At 39.5% G+C, this 16527-nt stretch overlaps 2 protein-coding genes across 3 annotated transcripts in view; both read right to left on the reverse strand.

Moving 5' to 3' along the window:
* The window catches only part of LOC146488384 (putative voltage-dependent R-type calcium channel subunit alpha-1E), a 69338-nt gene extending 66945 nt beyond the window's left edge, over nt 1–2393 (reverse strand). The window contains exons 1-2 of one of the 2 annotated variants that reach the window (XM_085116989.1): nt 327–2393; nt 65–205 (exon numbers count right to left, since the gene is read on the reverse strand). The gene's annotated coding sequence lies outside the window, so the exon portion shown is untranslated. Of the gene's footprint in view, nt 1–64 lie in introns of both variants that reach the window. The other variant, XM_085116982.1, reaches the window with a different exon arrangement.
* Nucleotides 2394–3973: 1580 nt separating this feature from the next.
* LOC146488385 (U4/U6 small nuclear ribonucleoprotein Prp4-like) lies at nt 3974–16469 on the reverse strand. The gene is made up of 18 exons (XM_085117065.1): nt 16169–16469; nt 15182–15261; nt 14809–14881; nt 14333–14395; nt 13408–13457; nt 13029–13114; nt 12449–12542; nt 11958–12052; nt 11067–11125; nt 10283–10406; nt 9272–9361; nt 8212–8269; nt 8023–8087; nt 6840–6947; nt 6331–6449; nt 5265–5305; nt 4530–4611; nt 3974–4239 (listed from the first exon to the last, which is right to left on the reverse strand). Exons 1-18 carry the CDS (start codon nt 16377–16379, stop codon nt 4178–4180), a joined length of 1560 nt encoding a protein of 519 aa, XP_084973191.1. The 5' UTR covers nt 16380–16469; the 3' UTR covers nt 3974–4177.
* Nucleotides 16470–16527: the final 58 nt, after the last annotated feature.

Genomic DNA, 16527 nt, shown 5'->3' on the forward strand with positions numbered 1-16527 from the left:
TCATTCGATATTTTGGCCCAAAAATGATCGATACGCAATTGAATAAAAGTTTGTAGAACCATACCTGTGCTTTGATTCTTGTTGCGATCGGCACTTTCCGCTTTTTCAAGCGAAAATAGTAGAGATCAACTCCCGCTAGCCAAGCGATCTGTTAGAGTTATCGTACGACCTTGTTATTCTGCGGCCTTGACAATTTTAAATGCATCTGTTTAAAGAAACAAACACAAGTGAGCTCTGTAAGTCTGATCGGCCAAATATCCATCAGAGGGCAATTAACTTCAAATTAATGTGAACGCAAGAAATACGTAAAGATATGGAGGACTTACTTTTCGTTCGCCGAAAGCGTTTCTTCTGTTCTTGAATGGCACTTTTCAACGCAAGACAACAATTACATCTTTAATCATTTGTTGTTACACACTTCGCGTTAACTTTCGTAGCGATCTAAAAGTCAAATCACGCGGGATCAAAGCGCAAGTAGCGAGCGAAAATGCATTTAAATGCAAATTTCTTTGTTATCCAATGAAAAGTGAACAAATTTGAATATTTAAGTCAGGAAAATATGATTTTGACTTTTTGCTTTTTTGTTCCTTTTTAAAACCACGACACCTTTAAGAGCATAGAAAGCGATTTGACCCGAATTTTTTGCCTCCGGGAAAATCAGGTTTCGAAGATGTTAAATACAACAATATAGCTCCAAATTGTCCCTCGAAGTTGAGAAAATAAATTGTTTCAAATTACAAAAATACAGAGAGCGTGTAAACAAGAAAGAAGGAAATTGACGGCGAAAATAAAAAATTCCGCGCTCAACAAAATATCACCTCGACAACGCATTGATTCACAGTAGTTCCAGACAATAAAAACAAAGTATCCGGCATAAAAACCGAGTTGTTTTAATGAATAATAATAATAACTTATTACAAGGTTTTCTGATAAAAGCCCCGTCCGACAGCGATGATAATTTTGAATAATGACAGTCAAAACACACACACACACACACGGCCGCGCAAGGCTTTCAACCGGTGTTGTTCGGCCTTACACTGAATACTGATTAAACCATCGTAGTTTTGAGTTGGTTATTGCCCCGGCTCGAAAAATTGTTCGTAGCAAAGATTAGTTTTGGTTCAATTTTTGTGTTGGTTTTCACAATTCAATTTCGAATTGTTCATGTAGAAAGTGAGCAAAGAGTCTGTGAGATTTGCTACGGAAACTTGTAATATTGATATTAAATAAACTAGACAAAGTTTGTCGTGCACACGAGAAAACGTCACTTGTCAAATTCATGCAGACTAGTTAAAAAGAAAAGTAGTTCGTGTAAAACCAGATTAAGTCTTTACTTCTCTTTTGTCGAGTTGAAGCCGCAGTTATTACCAATCAAGGTTTGAAGGCAGTGCGGATGTAGATCTTCACAGAGAGCGTTTCTGAAATAAAGAGAGGGCCCTGGGAACGAAGACCCAATTCAAGATAAAATTAAAATACGCTATGGATAAAATGATCACGTTTATCATGTGCATGAAAAATTTAAGGGAGATGGGTCGTCAGAGTGATTTTAGCAACCTCAGCAGTCGAAAGAAACCCGTTTTCCCAAAGTCGTGGGTTCCAAAGCCGATGGAACGTTTACTTTTTAAGGGCCGAACTTGAAGACGATGGAGTCACTTCAAGCATCCTTTCCTGACGGGCAACCTGAGGGTACCAGAGCTCATGAGCGTCCCAATCAAACTCCTCTATCCGGTCTTGTCACTGTCCATAAAACTTTGAGCAAGGAAAGTACAAAAAACTCAATAAACAGCCTGTCCGGATTACTTCAATCCATGTTGCACAATGGTAATTGGTTCAGAAAAGAATAAAAGGTTGGTTGTTCTAATTGCCTGTAATAGTCATGGTTTTTTTTTTTACCTGGAAGTAACAAGGCACAATCGCTCAAAGTTGTTTTCAGTTTTGACTTGTGTCCAAAATATTCAGTTTTTTGCATCGCTTTTTTTTTCTTGCGATTATCCGGATTATTCTCGAGTGATTCAGGGAGTCTCGATTGTATATTGAAGAGCAGAGTAGGAAGATCAAACAGTGAGTGGAAGGTTAGTGAACACCCGCGAAAAATTCACATGAACCACGACCTGATATGCAGTGAAACGTCACAATAACAATCTGAATCAAGAGTGAGATTTATTTATCGTTCTTTCCTTTGTTTAAAGGGGAAGTATGACGAGAATTTGATGTCATTTGAAAACCCAAAAACGTTTGTCTGTCAACAGAAACAAGAAAATAATTGTCTAGTTTTGTTATAAATTATCACCCCAGTGCAATAAAACGGTCGATTAGTGCCTCTGGCCAGAGACAGAGTAGGCCGGTATGGATTGAAACTTGAAAAATGTCAGGCTAATTTTTTCAAGTTTCAAGTTCTCGCATTTTTGTTTCCAAAATGCGCTAGAACAGATCGTGAGTTGTTCCTTTCAAGAATTGAATTGATGTCTTTCCTCTCGTTGTTCTAGAATTATTTTGTAGCTATGCATGCCAGAGATAACAAGGAATAAATCCAGTCTAGTATCAAAAACCCTCGTACTTCAATAATTCATGTAACTAAACAGTTCTGGACAAAAAACGCACGCGAGAAAAACAGAAATAATCAAGTATGAATAATTTTTTACAACACTGTCGTGGAATTTCTAAATTGTTAGGTGAAATACACGCGAAAAGGTTCGTGCTTTGCAAACGCGCACGCGAAAAAGACAAATTTAGTCACGTATTCAAACATTTTTAAATTTTCGCGTACGTTTTGTCGAAATTGAAGAAGGGATACACTAGATAAAATCTTTCTACTACTAAGACGCCAAACAGTTTCGATGAAGACAACAGTTTTTAAGTTGAAATTTGAAGGTGAAATTACGCCCATGAGCGGTCCCTCTCAGCAGTCTGTATAGAAAATTTTAGACCGCTCGGTAACAAATGAGAATACTCCTTGTGTCATGGGCATGGAATTATTCGTATGTTTTTTATTCCGGAATAACGTCAATCAAGCGCAGCTTAGTGCGGTGGATGCGGCGGCAGAAAATGCGACACCAGTCCCTCCTTTGTTGCATCAGTCAACCCTTTTTAGTATTTGTCTGGGCGCTTGAGAGTTATGGATTGTGAAATAGGCAATTTTAGGAAATGCTGTATTTCCTCTCAGCTATAAAAAAAACCGGGTTAAAAATATATTGCTACATTTAGAAATTTTGGAAACGATTCACACCCACTGAAGAATAAACTAGGAAACAAAGTTGACTACAGTGGAAAAGGATTCAAAATCGACGAGAACATAAAAAGGTCCGTCAAACGGATGAGGGTGCGTGGAGAAAAGAAAGCTATGGTACACGCTCTCTTCGATTCTCAGTCTTCTTGTGAAGGCCGCTTTGACAGGCCATTGCAAAGGTGGCGAGGCTTAGTTTCTAAACAAACTGTGGTGCTGCGTCGGTGGGGAGTAGAAACGAGCGAGTTGAGTTGATAACTAAAGGTAATTTGGCCACCGTAAAGAGATTCGAGTGCTGACGTTTCGAGCGTTAGCCCTTCGTCAGAGGGAATCGGTAGCTCGTGGGAAACGTAAGCTTAGGCTGCGGACCGCGAAAGGCCAGCAACTTATTACTTCTTGGCGGTAAGGTTAGTTTGTTTGCCAAATAGTGCGCAGAGAAATCCAGTAACGGGGTCAAACGAAGGGAAAAAATTCCTGCACGGAGTAGAAGTTTTGCTGGAGTTAGATTATTTTAGATCCGTTTCCAAGGCTTGCCGTATTACGGGAGGTTTCTACTGGGTGGACGAATTGTTTAACATTTTCCTGAAGAGCGAAGGAATACGGCTAGATATTCCATAATCCAATTAACATTCGGTTTAGCGCGCGACTCTCGATTGGGTTTTCCCGGGTACAAACTTCACACGTTCCAGCTGGTGCGAAAAGGTATATTTTTAACGGGCGTTTCTGTGTAACAACAAAAGAGGAACAAAAGACATTCTCAAAACGTTTAATTAAAACAATTCTAAGCTTTATATACAAGTGTTCGTCACGCTTCAGTGACCCTATACATCTGCCTGGCCCAATCTGTGGGTGGGTTTTATCACCAATACCTTCAGAGATGTACTGAAATCTGTGTTAGCACTGACGATAACATGAGCCGGTGGTTCAAACCTTCTATTGGATGTTCACCTCAGGTTAGTCAGCCATCCACAGTTTGAAAGTGCGGTCGAAAGAGCTGGACACAACGTACTGTCCATCTGTAAAGGTAGAATATTTTTCAGAATTTAGTACCCACAGTAGGTTAACCTGTATGATTAAAAACTGGATCATTGTATAATGCTTTTGCAGGGATTTGATTGGCTTAGTGGCCATGGTATATGAGGCATTATTCGATGCCCGGGAAATAGCGACCATTAAGTTGTCTTCTGGTTGTTCTTGCAAAGCGAAATCAGCATGATCTTCCACTGGAAGGGACGCTATGCTAATAACTTCCTTTACATTAACAAGGATTGAATACTGATAATATTTGTGCTGATGGACTACAGACCTGGCGAGACATCCACACAGCTGATCTTCTGTTCATGTCCTGTCAGAGTCTTGAGTGGAGCCCATCCTGGGTGAGACCACACCTAAAGATACATCAGACGCCAAATTCAATATACTGAACTCACACTTGCGTGGCGGTGAAATTTGTTATCGGGAAGGTTTTCACACATTACTCAGTGGCGAAACAAAGAAGGCAGTACGCAGGATGTTTGTCTTATGAACCTAGTTTAATGGCCTCAACACCCACGAGTCTCTTGTAGCTCAGTGGTAGGGGGGGCTTAGGTTCGACTCCTGATAGGGGCACTCGGATTTTTTTCCGAGTATGCCTGTGTCACTTACTGAATAATACATCATTCTCATTTATTCACCAGGCTTAAAAATATTCCATCACATTTATTCCATCGCGCATATGCCACACATGACATTCCAATCCTAGCAGCATGAAGGATGTTTGTCCCATGAACCTAGTTTAATGGCCTTAGCTCCCACGAATCTCCTGTAGCTCAGTGATAGAGCATCCGAACTAGTAATCGGAAAGTCTTAGGTTCGACTCCTGATAGGAGCACTCGGATTTTTTTCCGAGTATGCTTGTGTCACTTACTGAATAATACATCATTCTCAACGAGCATTCTGTTCATGCTGCCCCGGATAGCAGAATAAACGGAATACAGTTTACTTAAAAAAGCAAAAGCATTCTTTTTAGAAGGTTTTTATACGTTTTGATACGGGATATTACCTTGATCGTTGCGTCATAGGATGCAGAGGTTAAGTAGTCATCTGTAAGAGAAACGGAATTCTTAGTTTAAATTAATACCATAAATTGGGAATATATTATATTCCCAAGGCCCCAGAGCTAATTTTCAGATTGACTATTGTTTTGGTGGGTTTACTTTTGGGAGAGTTTAAATTAGGAATTCTATGGCAGTCACAGGCCAATCTGCCTAGCGAGGGGCTACCAAAAAGTTGGGTCCATAAAGAAAAAATAAATAAAATAAAATTGGGTCCATTAATCTAATACCCCCACCCCCTCTCCCTTACATCACGCCTCCTTGTTCATCTCGACAAAAATCCCAGCATCTTTACTCATCGGTTAAAGTTGGATCATGAGAAAGGGATGGAGCTTTGCAATCATGTAGCAACTATCCGTTGCAAAAAAAACCAATTGGAATTTTGTAACGCGGTGAGGAATCATACACTCTAATTACGTCACACGCAATCATCATCTCAGTGTTTCAAAAAAAAAATGAAGAAGAAGGTTAATTGTACATTGGGCTACGAACCCACCACACAATCCCAAAACAGACAGACGCAAGACGCAGATGGCTGGGCATGGAGACAGTCAAACAAACAGACAGAATAGACAGACGGACAGGCAGAGGAACTGAGAATCGGGTAGACAGACAGACAGACGGACAGACAGAGGAACTGAGAATCGGGTAGACAGACAAACAGACAGGCAGAGGAATTGAGAATTGGGTAGACAGAGAGACAGACAAACGGACAGACAGAGGAACTGAGAATTGGGTAGACAGGGAGACAGACAAACGGACAGGCAGAGGAACTGAGAATTGGGTAGACAGAGAGACAGACAAACGGACAGGCAGAGGAACTGAGAATTGGGTAGACAGAGAGACAGACAAACGGACAGGCAGAGGAACTGAGAATTGGGTAGACAGAGAGACAGACAAACGGACAGGCAGAGGAACTGACAATCCGGCAGGCCGACAGACAGACAGACATTCAGTAAGTAAATGTAAGGAAAGCAGAAATAAAAAATTCAAAGGAAGATCGTTTGTGTTTACCATGAAACTTGACATGTGATACAAGGTTGGTGTGTGCTGGTATTGTGTAAATGCTTTGTCTTTTCCTTAAATCCCAGATCATAATCTTCTGGTCCTCGCTGCCTGTTGCTACACGAAATCTGAAACACAATTGTTTTCCATCACTTACATTAACTTGTAATCTTTAGTGCAGCAAGAGTTTGCAAGATTTCCTATATAAAAGTTATACAAATATAATGGAATGTAACTTGCTAAGGAATGAAGATGTCATACAGCGTTTTTTCCTGTCAAAATCACTTAAAACAGTCTCTCTCTACAATAAAAAAAGTTGGAAACACCCCTCCACCAAGTTGTCTTGTTAGAACACTTACTGAGACAACCTCAAAGCAGTATTAAAAAGGGTAATGCCAGCATAGTGTATACTGAAGTGAAGTCACTTTCAGCCATTCCAAAACAAGTCTCTAAGCACCATCAAGCCAAACATCACGTTAAGGCTGCCATTTCATAACACCGGATTTTGCCAGACTCACCCATCACGTGCAAAGTCTATTCCAAGGACTTTCTTCAGGTGTCCATCCAGGGCCATAATACACTGACCCGTTCTGAGGTCCCACACCAGGCCCCTACCATCAAGTCCACTGAAAAATACAAAACAGTTTGTGTCATAGACAAGCGATAGAGGGACTCGCTGTAAGAAGAATGTTTGGTTTATCAACCGAGTTGATGGCTAAAGGCACATTGGCCACCGTAAAGAGATTTGAGTGCTGACGTTTCAAGCGTTAACCCTTCGTTAGATTCCACACCAACTTCCCTTTGTCAGAGTTGCTCTGACGAAGGGCTAACGCTCGAAACATCAGCACTTGAATCTATTTATGTTGGCCAAATTACCTGATCAACTCTGTTGATAAACCAAACATTCGCTTCTACTCCCCACCGATGCGGCACCGCACTTTCTTCAGAAACTAACCCCCTTATCACTTTAAAAAGGGCATGAGTGATGATTTGACCAAGGTTGGAATCAAAAATTCTCCAAGCATGCTCTGCTTAGGTGCACAGAATAGTTATCACGTCAGAAATGCAGTCCGTGTTTATTACGATTAAAAGACTTTAATTATTTTAACAAATTAGCTCATGAATTTTGCTAAAACTTAAGGTGGCTGGCACCGGTTTCCAACACTTTAAAGTAAGTTTAATTTGACCGATCAGTACAACCACTCTTGGTAACAATAATCAAAATGGTTTCGAAAACATGCCTAAACATTATTTTGGGAACAAGCTATGGTCATTTTCTCGACATGATAGGTTACTATAGCAACATTATAACCTGTTAAAAACACCCCTAATTTTACCTTTAAGTGGCTACAACTCAAAAACGAGCTCTGTGACCCCACTTCTTATTATGGAACTGTAATCAGCAGGTTCAGATACAACGTTTTGCAAAGTTAAAGAAAAACTATGAGTGAGGTTCGGAGCCACCTTCAATTTTTGAAAATTTAAGCATGAAGCTGAAATAACAGACTATTGCAAAGCTGTTTTTGACAACTTTTAAACCTTCAACTGATCAAGAATTAGTTACTCTGGAATTATACTTTCAAGTAAATGTATCTTGAATCATTCTTTGAGCAAATAAGACCCTGGAGTTCACATTATGCATAACTCATTTGGAAAAACAAAGCTTGGGTGAGTTCATTGTACAATTTAGTTGAATCATACCATGTTGCTAGAAGTGATCCATCAATCTGAAATGCAACATTATACACCTCCCTTGAGTGGCCTTCCTGTGATGAAAGGGACAAAATTCATATCAGTTCAATAATAATTTATGTTACAGTACAATAGATCATGGTTTCCAGTCTGTTACAGTGCAAAAACATCATTCAATTTGCAAAAAGCACAACTTACCTGATGAAGAACCTCTTTGAGCTGCTCTAAATCCCAGAGTCTCCATGAATGATCAAAACTAGGAAGCAGAAATGGAGTTTGCATATGAAATGTGACTTAAACTATCCACACTCAGGACGATCAAGCATTTGAACAAATATGCAAAATTTGAAATTGAAGAAAATGATTTGAGTGCTGTAGTTTTTAATGGATTTGAATGGTTACACCATACATTAACACTTGGAACCATTAGTGCATTTGCCGTAGGGTTTGCCCTGGTTAAATTGCAGTTCACGGTTACAGTTTGAAAACCTTGGTTTTATCCTATTTTTTGCAAGTTACAGTGAAGAATACATTTACATACACACTGTACATGGTGGAGTTTCAATTGCCCCTTACCAATGCACTGTTTTTTTTTTCTGGAGAAAGCCTAAACTGCGTCAAGAACCACAACTGAACAGGTCTTGAACTTAACAAAACAACAAATATTGTAGACAAAACTGTTAAGAAAATTTTAGTTGATAGATCACCAAATTTGGCAGCTACAGACAACAGTGACACATCAACAACTCAACCCCCCTTCCCGTCATCAATGTTGGTCTACCGCTGAAAAAAGGCTGGGTCACCATCCGGGCTTCAAAGCAACATTGAGTTGAGGGAGCAGGGAATGAAGGTTTGCTTCTCTCCATACAGTGGTTTCCTTTAAGGGTGATTAAAATCTATGCGCAATTCACATTTTTCTCAGCTAGTTTTGTCCACAATTGCATTAGCCCATGTGGTTGCAGCACTTTCAACATAAAATCTACAAGACCTCTGTTATCCCCTTTGAAGTGGATGCATGCAAGGGTTCACAACCAGTCCCTTGAGCAACATAGAGTCCCTTAAGTTTTTATTACGTCTCATACATGTTACATTACAATTTCACATTGAGACTGAAAGCTAAAGTAAATTACAAGAACAAGGGCTTAACTGACATCCATGACATACATATGTGAGTTCAAAATCTGTGAGTTTGATCTAATTTTTTCACTTCACCGAATGGATCATATGTCTGTTATAAAAAAAAACTTTTAAAACTCACCAACAAGTTGCTAGAAATCGGCCAGAAGGATGGTATGCCACACGAGATACACGTTTTTCATGTCCCTCTATGTTTGCAAGTGGTGTGTCCCTAAATGAAAAGTAGCAAGCTTACTTTTCAGTTCTCAATACTTAGACAAATACCAAATTAGTCTTGGATTAAAGAAAAACATCCAAAATTAAAGGGGTGCCTGGAAATAAAACCCTAAGTGACTTCTAATAAATTGCTAGATTCTCCTTCCAAATTCCTTGTATTTGCTTGTGAAACAAAAGGAGAATTCGACCTTACATCAAAAGCCCCTTACGACCTTATTCTGCACACCCCTTCAAAATTTAAACCATGAATTATTCAGTCAGTGACAGGCACACTCAGAGAAGAAAACCTGAATTCACCCAACAGGTGTCAAAGCTATGAGCTTCCAGTTACTAGTTCAGATGCTCTACCACCAAGCTATAGGAGACTCATGGGAGCTAAGCCATTAAACATATGCCGCACATTGACATTCAAATTCAAGATGTATGCAGGATGTTTTTCACATGAACCTAGTTTAATGGCCAAGCTCCCACACGTCTCCTGTAGCTCAGTGGTACAGCATCTGAGCTAGTGATTGGAAGGTCACAGGTTTGACTCCTGACTGCTATTGGGAGAACTCTGTAATCTTTTTTTTCCATGTATGTATTTGTCACTGACTGAATAACACATCATTCTTATGTAATTACCAGGCTTAAAAAATACACCATCATATCATTTTATTCCACCATATTGATTGTAAAATGGCCTTGAATTTTAATAGATATAGTTACGGCACAAGTGCTAGGATTAATATTATAACAAATATTGACACTTATTGCAAGTGTCACACATTACTAACAAACTTTCTATTGACCATTTATTTTAAGTTATGGCACTGCTGGGAGAAAGGATTATGACAAAAAGGCATGTAGAATCTTTAACATGGAAAACCATATAGCATCCGATCCCATGTCAACAACAGATAATACATTTCCTTACATGTTAAGGGACCAGAGAAGGACAACTCCATCTGCATCACAGGAAGCCATACATGGTCCTGTTTCATCTAATGACAATGTGGCTTGAGGATGAAATGCTATTGAGCCAACTCTTTCGTTATGACCTGCAACCATTACACAGAAAAAAATCATGATTCATGTTTACAGTACAGAGTCATCAGATTATCAAAGTGATGCAAAGAGAGATTATAACACAGTGAATGGTGGTTGGCTGGTAAAAAGTCTTTAAAAAATCAGCCACACCATACTTTAACGTACGTAGTTATGTATATTGTTAAATAAAGCAGCAAATATTGTACTTCAGGGGATAGCCAGTGATAGTGTGTGCGGCTCGTGTCATGCCAAAAAAATAGTACACTATTCTCATCATTCAGCATTGCCTACACACCTATGATTGTGGTGGGATTGTTGTTTGAAAATCCTACAGCATTTTTATGTCCCATACACAACAAGTTGTACCCAGTAGGTTTGATACATGAAACAACTTGTATCGTAAGCTTGTCATCAACATGTCACAAACAACAAAGTCATATTGCCTACATTAGTATTAAAAAACAAAGAGAATTAGTCCTTGTACAAGTGTGTTACTGCACCTACCTTATCATCATACACACCCAAAAACAACTTACATGTATGTACCAACAAATTTCCTAAATCTCCCCCCACCCACCATAAAAAAAACTGTTAGAGCACTCAAACATGATAATGTTTAATGTGTTCATATCTATGTGCATAGCATTTTCCTTGTATTACGGTGAGTTTACCTCTAAGAACAGCTATTGGCTCACAGTCTGGAATTGACCAAAGTTTACACAAGCCACTCCTAACATGGAAGAAGTCATACACATTAATCATTCACACAATAAAAAAGAGATAAAACAGATGGACGTAACTGTAAAGTCTTAAAGTTAATTTATTAAGTAAGATGCAGTAATATTTTGCCTAGTAACAGTTCATTAATTTCAAAATCAGACATAAGTTTGCCCCACAATTTCATATCTCATTAATATTAATACAGTCAAACCCCATTATTACAGACGCCATTGGGATCAGAAAGTGTCTGTATTACGTGGTGTCCTTATTAAGCGGCTTAATTTTAAGGAGAATGTGTGGAGCAGGACCAAGAAAACTGTCTGTAATAATGAGTGTCAGTATTAAGCGGGTGTCTGTAAAAGGAAGGTTCCACTGTAATGATAATGATGATGGTGGTGATGATGATGATGATGATGATGATGATGATGATGATGATGATGAAGCTGACTTTATTGACGCCAAAAGCAAACGTTGCAGATTACAATAAAATGACAATGAATTTACAAGATACAACACTGACTATGGAGACTTAAATAATATAATTAAAATGGCATCTTTTCATGAAATCATGTTTTCATGTACATGTAGCAATATGTTCCGTTCTACTTTAGCTCATTATGAGTTGCCTGAGTCTAATTTGAGGATCCTTCATGATCTGGGGGCAAACCAAGACGTAATCAAATTCAAATATACATAAAACACATCATTTACAACTATTCTGCTACAACTAGGCTCAATTACCAGCTGCTGGTCAGGAAAATGATCCCGCACTCATCCCAAGGGAGGAAAGCCGGACCAGAGGGAGCGGCATAAATTGAGCCTACTGCTACATGTACACCTACCAAGATGCAGTGGCTAGAATGTTTGAATCTGGGGAAAACTGACAAAAGGACAGTGGTCTGTCATCACCAATCTGACTGCAAAAATTGTTTAGTCCCTGAAAGTATTAAGACCAAACCATACATCTCAGAATTGCATTAAGTTATGTATGGTAATGACTTCAAGCAGGACTTGATGGCATTCAGTAGCATAGTAAGGCTCATATCTTCTCCCTTGTCTTGTCACAAGACCTTGGTTGTCAGAGTTCAAGTACAGTGTCTTTCTCAGATTTAATCCAAGGTTTTTACACTCTGACGTACAACAATATTACACCTACAACTAATAAATTGTATTTCCAGTTTAAAGCGACAAAGCTTGTACTAGATTTCATTTAAACAATGTCCACTTTCTCAAAGTAAAACTGGTTTTCCACTCCAAGGCAATCTGCTAAAATACATGTATTATACTAAGACATCACGCTTCTTTACTGTACAGAATATTCTACAAAACAAACCCTGAGTTTGCGATGTAACTCTTGCATCTTGGCAGCTTTTTCAGGATCCGGTCTGGCTTGTTGAATGCGCATTTGTTTCAACCTCTCACAAGCCCTGTATAAACCACAACAAAACCCGTCAGGGTTTATTAGAGGAAATAATGGTAATTGACATGTTAAATGACTACTTGAATGATGGACTCACTGGCTGGTAACCTGACCTTCTTCCTGACTGATTACTTAACTGACTAACTGACCGACTGATTAACTGACTGACTGACCGACTGACCGACCGACCGACCGACCGACCGACCGACCGACCGACCGACCGACCGACCGACCGACCGACCGACCGACCGACCGACCGACCGACCGACCGACCGACCGACCGACCGACCGACCGACCGACCGACCGACCGACCGACCGACCGACCGACCGACCGACCGACCGACCGACCGACCGACCGACCGACCGACCGACCGACCGACCGACCGACCGACCGACCGACCGACCGACCCACCGACCGACCGACTGACAGACCGACCGACTGACAGACCAGCTGGATGACTGACTGAATGTACTAACACACTAGTGACATACCTAGGTAAAGAGTACTTAGCAATCCACAAGCGAGCAACTTTGAGTTCAGGAGAGCCTTCATGATACCACACTTCTTCCTCTAACTCCTGAAAGAACAAGCATGTTACAGGAAACATGAATGGTGATGATATCAGTCTTTGAATCAGTCGGAAAATACACAAGCACAATACAAGACTGCCTGTTGCCACTTGGAATTACTTCTCAACTAATAAGGAAAAAACCATAATCTGGCTAAAGTAGTTAACATGATAGATGAAAAGGAATATATCAGACCTTCCTTTTGGGGGCAAATACAGCAGGCAGTAGGGAGAGAGAGAGGAAGGTCTGATCATTGTTTGATTACATCTATAGCAACTGGTCTATATCAGTAAGTACATACCGGTTTATGTTTTTGTTTTTCTTCGTCTTCCTTTCTGGGTACATCTTCCCCTGAAGGAAAAAAATTTAAGAGCTGCATTCACAAGCCTGTACAATGTTGGATTTTCATTCTTATAACAGTCAACTCCCAATAACTTGAACCCTCGCTAACTCAAACCTCGTGCTAACTCGAACCAATTTTCCTTTCCTTTCAGGTCATTTTCTATGTAATTTCACCCTTGATAGCTCGAACTCCCGATAACTTGAACCTTTTTCAATCTCCCTTGAAGGTTCGAGTTGTTGGGAGTCGACTGTACTTTGTTCCAAATCATGGTAATGAATCTGGAGACAATAGAAAATAAAATTAATCTGGTCTGAAAATTTTGGGGACCTACCATTATTTTTTGTCATTTTATTGGAATGCTCCCTACATTCTGTAGCTTCAGTGGCATTATGAAAACAAGTTATATCTAGTACATGTAGATCTCATCCTCTATCAAGAAAGGCATTTGCTGATTTAATTTCAACACTTAACTGGATAACTTTTCCCCAAACTTTTCTATTTGGAGTGGTATACTAGACATTGTGTGCCTGAAAAGATCGTTCTCCAAACAAGATACATTAATGTGAGAGTTTAACACAAATGTTTCCTGCACCTCTTCTTTCCAATTTGCGTGATCTTATGCCGCTTTTTCAGTTATGGTGTGTGTAGGTTATACATGTATGTGTGTGCACAGCTGACAACCCTTTCAAGCTTCCTTAAACTAAAGTCATGTAATGGTACATGTAGATGTTACTGACTAAAGATGTTTTTGGCTTGAAATTTTTCAAACCAGTTCAATTTTAATCTTCTGGTCGTCATCATAATTTGGCACAAAGGAAAATCAGACCGGTTTGCAAAAGTTTAACCAAGAAACGATTCAAACCTGCAACTATTTGACTCTTACCAAGTTCTGACAAAAGGCTCCTTAATCTGTCCCTTCGTTCTGGAGGACCCTCTCCAAACAGAGCTGCAAACAAGAACACCAAATGTTAATATTCTACCACAACAAGTAAATAGTAATAACGTTATTACTATAATTGGCAGTTTTCTATGGTCTTTACTCTTATAGACAATAAAATGACATCATAAAATGTTCAAAACTCCAGTGGGGTGAGTGGTTTCTCCGCCAAGTTTTGAACATTTTACATGCATAGCGTCATTTTATGGTCTATAAGAGTATAGGCCATAGAAACTGTCATCAATTTGATTTTTACAATAATACGTCAGTAGCTTCACATGTATGCGCACATGTTACATCTGATGTCATTTTTATTGTCTGTACTCTTGTAGACAATACCTACAAGCCAGTCACTGCACTGAAATTTTGACAGTTATTGCAAAATGTTAAATGTTTGTTCATTGGTTTTACAGATGACTTACTTATTGGTTCTCCAAGCTCTCTCAATCTTGCTTTCACTGATGCATCATCTGTGGGTACAGTGATTGCACGAGCCTGTGATAATAATTTACAATTATACCAGTGATTAATCTTTATAATTTTGTTATAAAATTATTAACACAAACCTGGTGACTCTCATTATATAAAGGAAGTACCTCACAATGATATTGCTGTGTCTGAATCATGTCTTTGATTGTGGTCAATGATAACAAAGGCCAAATTGATACGTGTGATACTCATAGATAATTATGTAGTAAATAACAGTGAAGCAGCATTTTTGCAAAATGTGCTCGAGATCTACCAAGAGATTTGAGATAGAGAGTCTACCATGACATACTAATGTAGTGTATCCACCTTTTTCCTTCTTTCAAATTCTGCTAAAAGTTCCTGATGTCTCTCACTTGTTTGGTCTTCAGATAACTCCAGGTATTCTCCTATTTTTGACATCAATGACACAAATTATTCCTGTTGAATTATATATAATCCAAACAAATCCTAAATTTCTAGCTAGAGTAGATGTCTGAAATACGTGTAGACTGATTTCATGCCTTAAATCAAGGGATCTTACCTTGACTTATAAGCTTGTCTAATAGACATGAATAGGGATACCGCAACAGCTAAGGCCAATTACTGCGGACCCGGGGTATACGGAATATACGCACATTGACCAGACCACAACACTAGGGACTACGTCCCCTACTCTTTGCTAACAGTGAGTGGGTTCTTTAACATCCCACAGAGTTATTTACAAACAAGGTTTGTTAGACTGGGCCTACAGTTTATCGTCCTCATCCGAGAAGACTAGAAAGTCCTGGAACCCCATTAACCAACAATGGGCTACAGAATTTGGTTGTATGGTGTCTTTGGAAACAATGACTGTTTTATTTGGCCAAGAAAAAGACATGTACTGCACAAGCTCTTCCTTGGCCATTTTTTTAAGGGGTGACCACGTTGCAGGTTTTTCAGATACAACCCATTATAAGAAAATATTTCACAAGCATCATATGCTCTAACCACTAATGAGTCAATCAGTTCAAACCTTCAACACCCCCTCCCCCTCCCCCCATATTCCCCGGGCATTTGACCATGTACCATGCCCAGGGACAGGCTCAGTGGGGTGAGGGGAGGTGGTGGGGGGTGTTCAAGTTTCAAATCAAACACATAACGTAAAGGTATGTATGTATGCATGAAAATAATAAGTCAATAAACGTGAAATGTGAATGTAATGTGGAGAGCTACGTCATTTACTATGTGACATATGTCCTGCATACCGTCTAGAATTCAAATAATACGAGTCCAAATGCATCTACGATCTCTAATACTCAATGACTAACAGTTCACCTTCGCTAATATTTATATTTCCCGCTCTAATTCCCGCCAGAACAGCCTCGGACACACCGCTCTCTTCATCCTCCTCTTCGTCCTCTTTTTCCTTGTCATCCTCATTATTGGACGGCCCAGCCGCCAGGCGTTCTCTCTCTACAGCCTCAAGACTTCCAAAATGAATCCTTTGCTTCTTAACAAGCGGGGCACCATCTTCATCATCCGACATTGTTGATTCTTAAAATGTTATTTTCATAATTCCCAATCTCCACCAAAATATATATTTCAATGCACGCGGGATTTGTCGAAAATATATCATGTAAGCTTCCTTTCAATGTCCCCAGGCTATTGGCACAGAAAAGTACTCACTCATGTAG

The sequence above is a fragment of the Pavona decussata genome, unplaced genomic scaffold (genome assembly GCF_977016875.1).
Source record: "Pavona decussata unplaced genomic scaffold, jaPavDecu1.1 SCAFFOLD_9, whole genome shotgun sequence".
In the NCBI taxonomy this organism is placed as follows: domain Eukaryota; kingdom Metazoa; phylum Cnidaria; class Anthozoa; order Scleractinia; family Agariciidae; genus Pavona; species Pavona decussata.